The 12084-nt window shown below is 45.8% G+C and overlaps 1 protein-coding gene across 1 annotated transcript in view; it reads right to left on the bottom strand.

Moving 5' to 3' along the window:
• Nucleotides 1–1798: 1798 nt before the first annotated feature.
• Nucleotides 1799–12084, bottom strand: part of LOC141133763 (phospholipid scramblase 1-like) — a 57105-nt gene continuing 46819 nt past the window's right edge. Inside the window, exons 6-7 of the mRNA XM_073623311.1 lie at nt 7900–8028; nt 1799–4439 (exon numbers count right to left, since the gene is read on the bottom strand). Of these exons, the coding sequence (XP_073479412.1) occupies nt 4392–4439; nt 7900–8028 (177 nt within the window). The 3' untranslated portion in view covers nt 1799–4391. The remainder of the gene's footprint in view (nt 4440–7899; nt 8029–12084) is intronic.

The following is a 12084-nucleotide window of genomic DNA, read 5'->3' as shown; positions in this document are numbered from 1 at the left end:
CCTCCTGTATATAGTTAACCCCCCTCCTCCTGTATATAGATAACCCCCCACCTCCTGTATATAGCTAACCCCCCTCCTCCTGTATATAGCTAACCCTCCCTCCTCCTGTATATAGCTAACCCCTCCTCCTGTATATAGTTAACCCCCCTCCTCCTGTATATAGTTAACCCCCCTCCTCCTGTATATAGTTAACCCCCCCTCCTCCTGTATATAGCTAACCCCCCTCCTTATGTATATAGTTAACCCCCCTCCTCCTGTATATAGCTAACCCCCCTCCTGTATATAGTTAACCCCCTCCTCCTGTATATAGCTAACCCCCCCCCTCCTGTATATACTTAACCCCCCTCCTCCTGTATATATTTAACCCCCCTCCTCCAGTATATAGCTAACCCCCCTCCTCCAGTATATAGCTAACCCCCCCTCCTCCTGTATATAGATAACCCCCCACCTCCTGTATATAGTTAACCCCCCTCCTCCTGTATATAGCTAACCCCCCTCCTGTATATAGTTAACCCCCCTCCTCCTGTATATAGCTAATGCCCCCTCCTGTATATACTTAACCCCTCCTCTTCCTGTATATATTTAACCCCCCTTCTGTACATTAAAGTTAAATTGCTGCAGAAACAAGAGCAGAAGGAACATGGCATGAGCGGCTGGCGCCATGTGTTCAGTGGAGAGGGGAGGGGCCGATCTGTGCAGCTTCAGTATTGTGAAGAGAGAAGCCGATTCATTGGCTGCATGGTTTAAGCTCCCTTCCCCTCTCCACAGAACACAAGGGGGAACGATCTAGCAGCGGCACCGGCGGCCATTTTGCTGAAGCCAGCTGCTCCAAAAATGAAAAAGCAAACATTCCCGATTTTCCTGGGCAAAATCCCGAATCGGGGCAACCTCCGATCGGGACGAGGGTCCCAAAATCGTGATTGTCCCGGGAAAATCGGGACTGTTGGCAACTATGTGTATATAAAGCCAACATGTGTCAGAAAGCACATCAATGCAACAAAATGTGTGTTGATGCGTGTCTTCTTTGAAAAAGCATTAATCAGAAATTGAAAAGGTGTAAATCCAACCTAAGTGGTGGAGAAATCCAAAATTTTGAGTCAAAGGAATAGATGGGAAATCTTCTAATGGGACACTTGTTCTGGTCACTCACAACTGTCTTAAACTGGCCATAGTCCAGTAGAATTTCATTTGAGCATTCATAAGGAAATTCACAACTCATTCCTGGCACCATTATGGACCTGACAAATTTTGTATGAGAACCTTGAAAATTTTTCTTTGATTGCCATGCCAATGTTTTAAATTCTATGTTCGATTAGCATTATAAGTAGTAATTCTTCCCCATGTGAAGAACACAATTACTGGTAGAATTAAACTAATTTGAGAAAGTTTCCATCCTTCACTTTCGATTTTCCTCATCACTCAGCATTCAAAAACTAAATAAAAGAAAAAAAAAGTACACGGAAACTCAGGTTTTATGTAATCACGCCCCTCCCACTGATAACACAATTTGGCCATAGTGATTGCAGTGGTGCGCCACAGTATTACTCTCCTTGGAATGCTCAAAGGTTCCTCACTCCTCAGGTATTTTGCAATCCTAGCAACACCCCTGGCCTGTAGGATGTTCATTTCAGTGGCACACACTTTTTCTTTATTTTCTGATTAGGTTAACTTAACGATAGACTTACTATGGTCTTCAGGTGTGGAAAAATCAATTCCCACAGATATGTGGATCCAAATACAGAGATTAATGCAAAGGCCACCCTTTTCAAATATAAGATTTACACTACAGACTAGATAATATTTTTTGTAATTCCTTTATTAGTATAAAAGAGTCATAGAAAAACATATACAATGGAAATATGCAACTTGGTACATTTACAATAGAGACTTCATATATGGATGGCTGACAAGAAAAAAGAAAAGCAAAGGACAACTGTCCCAAAGGTAGTATTTAAGATGCTAATCCAATACCAAGACTGTTGCTCTCTCATATCATAAGTCTGGAAAGCAAACATCAAAAACATTGTCAATGAACAAGAAATGGCACATATGGTAGGGTCATGGTGTCGGTAACTGGAGGACCATGAGTGGTCCAAAAGGTTCCACTCAACTAGCATCATGTAATTGGAAAGAACAGGGAAAGAAGAGAAAGAGAGCAAAGCAAAGGAGAGCGAACAGGACCAGAGAGGGGGTGCAGAGGGAAGGAAAACATGGGGGGTAGGGGGAGTAGGGGGGAAGAGAAGGCAGAGGGGTCATCCGGTCATCCCTCTCCCCGGGTAAGGTAAGGTATGCGGAGGTTTACTGGGCGGTGGATAGCTCATTGCGGTAGGCATCAGTATACACAAAATAATTCCACGGCCTCCATGTTTCCGTACACATCTCTTAAGTGTTACGCAGTGTGGCTGTGAGTTCTTCCATGTCTCGTATGTTGTTGACTTTGGCGAACCACAGAGCCTTCATAGGGGGGTCAGCACCTTTCCAGCGAAGCAGAATGCAGGCCTTTGATGCGTTTAGGAGTTGCATTGTGAGAGAAGATTTGTATTTTTTAATAGGTCATTTCTTTAAATGCAATAGACAGGCCGCTGGGTTAGCATGCAGATCGACAGCTGTAAGCTGTTTAATGATAGCAGTGACATCTTGCCAAAAATGTTGAATTTTGGGTCATTCCCAAAAAATGTGGAGCGACTAGATAATATTTAACAAACTTGATTAAAATTAGGTTTTAAAGAGATGAGAAATATAAGAGAGATGATCTTCTGGGTGCCACTAAAAATTACTTAGCGTGCCCATTGTGGCACTCTGACCTCAAGTTGCTGAAGCTAGAAAATAACTACTTTGTGACTTAGTGCAGCATTTTTTATTTATTTTTTTAAACATATTGTATGGGCACAGTAACATGTAACAGCATCAGTATTCCATCATTCGAAGCATGAAGCATGAATTCAGCAGCCTTACGTTAGAGGAATAAACAACATCCTGTCCATCCATGCCAATAGGTAGAAGTCTCTTTTCACCAGGAAGTCATTGTCTTTGGTAAGTTTTGCAAAGTGATCCATCCCCAAAACTGTTGGCTGGTATCTCTCTTAGGAAGGGGATGTCTTCTTGTGATGTGGAAGCCTCAAAAACTGGCTACAGTAGACTGGTACAAACTTTAGGAAGGAGATGTCTGATTGTGTTAAGGAGTCTCTCAAGATTCTCTCTGATGGGTTGGTATCTCTATTATGAATGGGATTCCACGTGTGTTGAATATTTGTCACGCTTACCCCCAACGCAGTTGGTCAGACACTATAGCTGGCTTCTGTGTTGTTCACCTATAGCAGCCCCCTTTCCCATAAGTCAAGCAGGCCTACCGGTACTCAGTTGCCCCCAGGACTTATACACAATGCTATGGTATCTGGCCACCAGGCCAGGGCATGCGTGAACTGAGCAAACAGGTACTTGCAGTTGGCAGACAGGTAGAGTGGTTTGATGACAGTCCAGGTACAAGTCAGGCAAGGTTTAGAATAGTCAGGGTCAAATAAATAGTCAAAAGGCAGGCAGAGTTCAGAGAGTAGTCGATATCCCATCTAAGGTCATCAACAAGGGAATCCAATCTAGCAGAGCAGGGCAGACAACTAGGTAGCTTGGAGCACATGCAACAATTGCAATATCACAAGCATGAGACTGCAGGCTTGGCTGGCTTAAATCAGGTTTTGTCTCCACCCGGAGACTGGACATATCAATCACCTTGCAGGTGGACAGACAAGGATTCATCATAGCCAAAACCAGGATTGCTGCAACCAGCAGCTATGATGGAACAGAAACGTTACAAGATCCTGACAATATTCCTTCCAAACTGGCTCTTGTGGGCTGGTAACTCTATTAGGTATGAGATCTCTGCTTGTGATAGGTATTCTTTTGAAACTGACTCTGACAGGCTAGCATCTCCATTAGGAATGGGATGTCCACTTGTGATGAGGATTCCTTGAAAACTTCTACTGATAGGCGTATATCTCTATTAGAAATGAAATGTCTGCTTGTGATGAGAAAACCTCCAAATTTGGTTCTGATAGGCAGGTTTCTCTACTAGGAATGAGATTTTGTGATCAGGAATCCTCAGTATGGCAGGATCAAAAAGAGAGTCTCAGTGTCCATCATCTGTGGTTAGCGCATGGTTATTAACCTTATATTTTGGCCCAAATATTAACTAAATTGAAGGTTGGGGTGCATGAACCTAGACCAGCTTTAACACCAGTGGGCTACAGGACTATCATATAGTAACTTCAGAGATAGGGACAAAGATTTTCCAACATGATACTGAACAGGGTTTCTTATTTTCTGGCCACTCGGTATGTACATCTGTAGTCATTACATGAGAATACCAGTTCACATCCTGAGGCTTCAATATCTGCTTAGTCGTTACTTGGAAGGTACATCCTTTTGTCATTAATCATGGAATCCTGCAGCAGAGACAAGCACAATTCCAGTCATTATATTGTATATCATTACCATTAGTGTGTAACACTGAGACCCTCATCCAATACAATGCCAAGATATGGTAATAGTATGAACTAGCCATGAACACTTTGTTAGTATCTCTGTGTGAGGTGACTTCCCTTTCCATATGAAAAAAACCTTTGACTAGAATGACTTGACTAAACTTGGCAGCAAACACGTGCTAATATCAGGGGATAACCTAGCATGTACACATAGGGTGGGAGTGCAGACAAAAATAATGATGGAACATAGACACCCCCCCTTCTCCAATATATCACAGATAGAGTCTCTCAGATAGGGAATAGAAAGCTCAGAACTCCATTGTGGGAAGTATGGAAAAGATGTGGCTAGACTCTGACTTTCACAAAGTCTCTGTTTCCACTAAGGTGTCCAGGAGGTTCCTGGGGCTGCATTGGATCCACATTTTCAGAAGATGGTAAAGATGGCCCAGATACTGATTCTTCTGGTGCACTGTAACCCATTGGTAATATATTCTGGCTAGAACTAGTATTGACTGAATTCAAAAAGATTCAATCTGCTACCATCTGCCAAATGTACCACTGAGGTCTGATTCACAGGGTAAGAAATCTGCAATAGATTGCCAGCTAAGAGGAACTCTAAATAGCCCACCTAAATATCTTGTGCATTATTTTAGAGGCGTCTGGCACACAGGAATGCACATATGCAAAGCATTTACAGCAGAATTGTGACCAGGCACACACATGCGTGCAGGAATATGCACAGGAATATGCGTACAGGTGCACGCACAGTACATGATGGCATCAGACGTCCTATTTAAGGCTGCCTCTGCCTTTACTCAAGTGCTGTCTTTCAGCTGTTCCCTGTGTTCTGCGTTCATCTAGTGTGTTTCCCTTGTTGCTGACCCGGCTTGCTCCTGACATGATCTTGGATCCTGCTTCTGACTTGTCACGTTCCTGACCCCGACTCTTTTCCTGACTTTGGCTCTGCTTATGATTCAGTACCTCGCTGTCTGCCCGTTGTTGACCCTGACTATTCCTAAGATCCTCGCTTCTGTCTCTGATCCTGGCTTCCTGTCCTGCTTGAGTGCCTGCCTGGCTGGCTGCTATACCAGCTCTACGTATTACTGAGTGCTTCTGTCTCAAGTCTGCTGAGAGCCCTGACAAGCCTTACTTCCTGGACCAGCAGCACAAGTGGAGTGCCCCTTTAACCACAGCTGGACTTCTGAGCACAGCTACTGTTCCTGTCCTGATGGTTTGCCAGTTGCTTAGGGGCCACATCTCCTGCTGCAAGCTCTCCTATCAACATCTACTGCCACTGGTGTTCCTTCAGTCCCTCAGCACCCTCTGTTCAACTCTCAGTGGGGCCCGGGCTAGAGATACAAGAGAGGCCAACTTTGTCACGTCAGTCTCCTATCTAATACATGACAAGCTCAGAGAGTGACTGGGCTTGTAGGCATTTGTCTACCATGTAATATTTAACTTATAATGTGTGATATATTATATATTAAACCTATTTTAAGCTGTTGTTTGGAATAGTATAGTCCAAATAAGGGCAAAAATGCACATCGATTTTACAATTGGTAACTGCCTATTGAGCATTTTCTTACAGGTCTTTGGTTCAGTGGGGGAGATCCATGTTCTAGAAGGGAGAACAGATAGGCAGGAGACCCATATTATGTAAGAGGCAAAGGGAGGGCATGGGCCCTTTTTTTTTTTTTTTTTTTAGAAGGGAGACTGTAGGCGGGCATGGGACCCATTTTTTGGACTGGAGTATGTGAGAGCAGATGACCCATGTTCTGGGAGTTAGGACAGATGGGCAGTAAACCGGTGTTTAGGAAGTGACAGTGGTAGAGCATGGTTTTCTGGATCAGAGGACGAAAGACCCAGAGATATATTTTGGAAGGTAGAGCAGATTAGCAGGGAATTGGTGATTTGGAAAGGACAGTAGGAGGCCAGCAGAACCTAGTTCTGGATGGAAGCATGGGATGGCAGAAGACCCATGTTCTGGAGGATTGGGAGAATGGACAGGAGAACTGTGTCCTGGAAGGTAGGATGCATGGGTAGGAGAACCATGTCCTGGAATGTAGTTGGATGGGCAGGAGATCTGTCCTATGAAAGAGACATTAGGAGGGCAAGTGAATGGTCTTTTGGAAGGGAGAATGAGAGGGCAGAAGATCCATGCTCTGGATGGAACAGTGGGAGGACATGGGGACCAGTGTTCTGGAGGGTGAGGTGAATAGACCAGATACATATTTTCTTAACAGCAGATTGGATGGGCAGGAGACCCATATCCTGGAAGGGACAATATGGGCACAGAATATCTTTGTTCAGTAATGGACAGAAGAGTGATGTCAAGAAGGAACAGGGAGAGGACAAGTGGCCCTTGCTCAGGAAGGGACAGCGGGAAGCAGAGATCTGTGTTATGGAAAGGATATTTGGAGACATCTTTGGAAGAGTCAGTGGTAGAGCAGGGGAACCATGTTCCAAAATTGGTGGAAGGTAGTGTGGATGACCACGTGAGTGAACTAGTAAAATACAGAGGTTTTAGTATAGTTCATTTTGTGACTGTTATGCCCCGTACACACGGTCGGACTTTGTTCGGACATTCCGACAACAAAATCCTAGGATTTTTTCCGACGGATGTTGGCTCAAACTTGTCTTGCATACACACGGTCACACAAAGTTGTCGGAAAATCCGATCGTTCTGAACACGGTGACGTAAAACACGTACGTCGGGACTATAAACGGGGCAGTGGCCAATAGCTTTCATCTCTTTATTTATTCTGAGCATGCCTGGCACTTTGTCAGATTTGTGTACACACGATCAGAATTTCCGACAACGGATTTTGTTGTCGGAAAATTTTATATCCTGCTCTCAAACTTTGTGTGTCGGAAAATCCGATGGAAAATGTCCGATGGAGCCCACACACAGTCGGAATTTCCGACAACACTCCGATCGGACATTTTCCATCGGAAAATCCGACCGTGTGTACGGGGCATTAAGCTACAGCACTGTTTTTGTGTTTATGATAACTTAACTGAACCTTCTGGCTGATTGAGAGTGTGAGGTATGGTAAAGAAAACTTACCTTCACTTCAAATATCCAGCATGGATTGGGAAAAAACAAGGATTGTCCTTTGCACAATTAATCCAAGTTTTGCAGATCCCCCTTAAGGCATATCAAGTGGGAAATGATCACTCCAGAGGGCAAGCAGCTAATTTTTCAACACCATTCTCCATATTTATTTAAAAAATTGTTATCTTGGCTACATTTGCTCCCATGGAGCCTCACTGCACCCATCACCACTCTAACTTACATTCCATGCAATAAATAGATGGACAGAGGACTACAAAGCTTATACACATATATTGGTATGTGCCCAATAAAACTGTTGCAGTAAATAGTACAGTGATGTATAGAGAAGAATGGAGGTGTCCTTACCAGAAAGAAGCAGGAGGCCATTATCAGGGCTTTCATCGTCACCTCCAGGTCCTTCGGAAATGTGACAATGTACTTGTTCCCCTCACCTTTTATCATCCCCACCACATGCTGCTCATCCCGAGATTTCACCTTAGGAGAAAAAGTGTCACAGAGGTGTCAGAGACAGAAAGGAGGAGATATGGAGAAAAATACAGAAAATAAGAACCATGGAAATAAAGAACCATCTAAATAATGGACAACATAAAATAGCTTGAGATGATTTCAGTTGGGTGTACTAAATACAATTGGGAAGGAGATGGGAGTGGATGGAGGTGATGACAGTTGAGTACACTAAATACAATAGTGAAGGAGATGGCAGTGGATGGTGGTGATGACAGTTGAGTACACTAGATACAATAGGGAAGGAGATAGTAGTGGATGGAAGTGATGATAGTTGAGTATACTAGATACAATAGGGAAAGAGATGGCAGTGGATGGAGGTGATGACAGTCGAGTATATTAGATACAATAGGGAAGGGGATGGCAGTGGATGGAGGTGATGAAAGTTGGGTACACTAGATAGATGCAATAGATGGATTGAACTTGGATGTTCTAGATGTTGGAAATGATTAGCCTAGTCGAGGTGTCAGAGAAACAATAGAAGCAGGACTTGCCAGTATCGGAAACATTCCCGTGCGCCTGCGCAGCAGAGCTGCGCTCCGGCGCATGCGGGTGTGCGATACAGCGGGACGGCGCACACGGGTTCACGACATGGTGCAATGGCGCGGGAGTGTGCGCGCGTTAACGTTACACTACGGTGACCAGATGTCCCAGGTTTCCGGGGACAGTCCTCGGGCTGAGGGTATGGTCCCCGCACCCCTTCCGTCCCCGGTTTTGTCCCCTCTTTTGCCGCGGGCACTTGGTCAGGCAGCCGCCCGGTGGACAGGGGCCGCGTTGGCTGTGAGAGGAATCAGATTCGTGGTCGCGGTAGTATTCACAGAGCTGGAGAGGAGGAGCTGGAGCGTCTGTGTGCTACTGTAGCCGCCACTCTTCCTATCCATTTGTCAGTTGAAGATCTGCCGCGATCCCGGGGACACATGACCGCCCCCTCTCCCAGCATCCCGCCCCTCTCCTCCTACCTCTACTCCCTCCTCCAATCACTCCCTCGGCAGCAAAGGGGAGAGAACAGAGCACAGCGTTCCTCCCCCTCCCTCCTGTACTGCAAGGAACCATGGGTATGGTAGTCCAGAGGGGAGCTACAGAATATAATGATTACACTCTGTAACTCCAGGCAATCCTGCCCCTCTGGACTACAATACCCATGGTTCCTTGCAGTAGAGGAGGGAGGGAGGAGGAGGAACGCTGTGCTCTGTTCTCTCCTCTATGCTGTCAGGAGAGTGATTGGAGGAGGGAGCAGTAATGGCCACAAGCACAAGAAGCAGGTGAGTTTGTGTGTATTATAACATAATAAGTATTTTTTTTCCTTCACTGGTGGGCACTGATAGGCGGCACTGATGGGCACTCATGCAGTGGCACGGATGAACACTGACAGACAGTGGCACTGATAGGCGGGACTGATAGACGGCACTGATGGGCACTGACAGGCGGCACTGAGAGGCAATGGCACTTATTGGCGTCACTCATGCGGTGGCACTGATAGGTGGCACTCATGGGCACTCATGCAGTGGCACTGATAGGCGACACTCATGCAACGGCACTGATAGGCAACACTAATGGGCTCTGATGAGGCTGAGCTGATGGGCAGTGATGAGGCTGCTTTGATGGGCACTGATGAGTCTGCATTGATGAGCACTGATCATGGTGCATTGATGGGCACTGAACTAATCAGGCTGCATTGATGGGCACTGAACTGATCAGGCTGCATTGATGGGCACTGAACTGATCAGGCTGCATTGATGGGCCCTGATCAGGCTGCATTAATTGGCCCTGGTGAGGCTGCATTGATTAGCACTGGTGAAGCTGCACTGATGGGCACTGATAAGGCTGAGCTGATGGGCACTGATGAGGCTGCACTGATGAGCACTGGTGAGTATAATACACTCTTCAAATGTTCTTTAAAATGCATGGTTTTCCCTTTTATGAACAAGAAAATAATGACGTTATGTGGTTGGGCTGGTATAATAATGCTATGGGACTGGTATGAAATGATTTCCAGAAATAACGTATATATCATACAATCATTATATAAACACATACCACATACACTGCATATATCATTTGAGGAAAATATGCTTATAAAATAGTTTACTATTTGCCAATAAAAGATTTCACTTTAAAAATCTGGTCACCTTACGTTACACCCCATGCTGGCCTATAAAAGGCTGATCTGTTCAATGTCTAATTGCTGGTTTGTCTTTCAGCTTCCAGTGTTCCGTTCTTGAGTTATGTTACCTGTGTTTACCTGTGACCCGGATTGTCCCTGACCTGCTCTGCCTCTCTCCAGTACTTTTGCCCCTGCTTGTCTAAGGACTTCTCTGTTACCTGCCTCCTGTGTTTGACCCCCAGCTTGCTTCACGGATTCCTCTGTCACCTGTCTTCCTGTGTATAACCCCGGCTTGTCTAACGGACTTCTCTACTAACAGCTCACAGTGCATGACTCTCAGGCCTGCCTTCAAGACTTCTCTGCTGCATTACTCCTGTGTTTGACCCCCGGCTTGCTTAAGGACTTCCTTACCTACTTGCTTCCTGTGTATGACCCCGGCCTGCATTAAGGACTTGCCTTCACTGAATACTCCGTGCCTTACTCCTGGCACCCTCCTGTGCTCAGTCCCAACCACTATTGGGTCTGTTGGGTTAGAGCCCCAGCCAGGTCTTCTACTCCAGTCTAGGTGTCCAGTTCATCTCTGCTCCACACCTCTACTCTGCAGGAGTTCTACTTTCAAGACTCATCTACCTGCTGGCGACCCATGCCTCTCTGTGCCCTATACCCTCTGTACCACCTTCAGGGGTAGAGTGCGCTTAGCTGCAAGGAGAGCTGCTCTCAGCATCTCGGCCTTGGTGAGTACCCTGACACGAGGATTGCATTAGGCAAGAAGTACAGTACAGTGATTTTACTAGTGTAACGGTACCCCCGTAGGGGCTGCTGGTTTGTTCATTTACATTTGCCAATCACCCCCCTCCCGATCTCCCATTGCCAAGCAAATGACACCAAACAGTCAATGTTTAAGTTTTATACCTCTTTATTTATGGGGATAGTCTGGGGTTATCCATAGGTAGATATGAGATGCTCCACCAGATCCCGCTTTGGGAGGGTGTCATCCATAGCCATAGCTTTTGTTAATGGACTTTCCATGGTGCAGAACTCCCAAGTTGAACATAAAGTCATTACTCTGAATAATTCCCTCTGCTTGATTCGTAGAATTCCTTTGGAGTATTAACGCTAAGTCACAGGCCTTCACCGCCTATTTCTATGACCCAACCACTAACGCCCCTAAGTCCTTCGAAGTTACTGTCCTTATGGCTCCTGCACTTGTTTCTCTGAATTACACTGACCTGTTTTCCTCAATCGACAGTCTGTTTTCCTGGTCACAGAAAGTCTACACTCCGGTCTACTTCTTCCACTTTACTGCTACTTCCTCCTTGCTCGCCCAGAACATCCCCGCGTGGGAATGCCCGGCATGTTCCCTAGCGTTACATGCTGGCTCCACTGCACTCCAGGCATCCACCCTGGAGTTTCCTTGAGTGCATTACTCAAAGCTCTTCTCCTTTAGGGCCCCCAAGCCCTTGGCCTCCTGGAACTCTCTCTCTCAATCTCCTCTCCTTCCTCGGGCCACAGGCCCTCCTTCCTTCCTCGGGCCCCAGGCCCTCCTTCCTCCTCGGAGCACGTGACCCTCCTTATATGAGAGACCTCCTCTCGACCAAACAAATTAATGATTGTTCAGAACTCTCATATGAGTTTCCTGCCACTCAGATCTCAGCACATCCTCTCCTTTTCCAGAACAATTCACTGTCAGACAGAGGAGGTATCTCTAAGCCTAAGTGTAGGTGGCCACACCCTCCTTCATTCTGACACTCCCACTTCTTAATCAAAACAACCAGGCCTAGAAAAAGACCACAGGCCTGGCTAAGTTTACCTGTAAATAGATCCTATACTACCAAACTACACTATAGCACCTACCCTAAAGCATAGCTGCCAACAGTCCCGATTTTCCCTGGACAATCCCGATTTTGGGACCCTCGTGCTGA

Source organism: Aquarana catesbeiana, linkage group LG03 (assembly GCF_042186555.1).
Source record: "Aquarana catesbeiana isolate 2022-GZ linkage group LG03, ASM4218655v1, whole genome shotgun sequence".
Classification (NCBI taxonomy): domain Eukaryota; kingdom Metazoa; phylum Chordata; class Amphibia; order Anura; family Ranidae; genus Aquarana; species Aquarana catesbeiana.
This window is presented reverse-complemented; position numbering and strand designations above follow the sequence as displayed.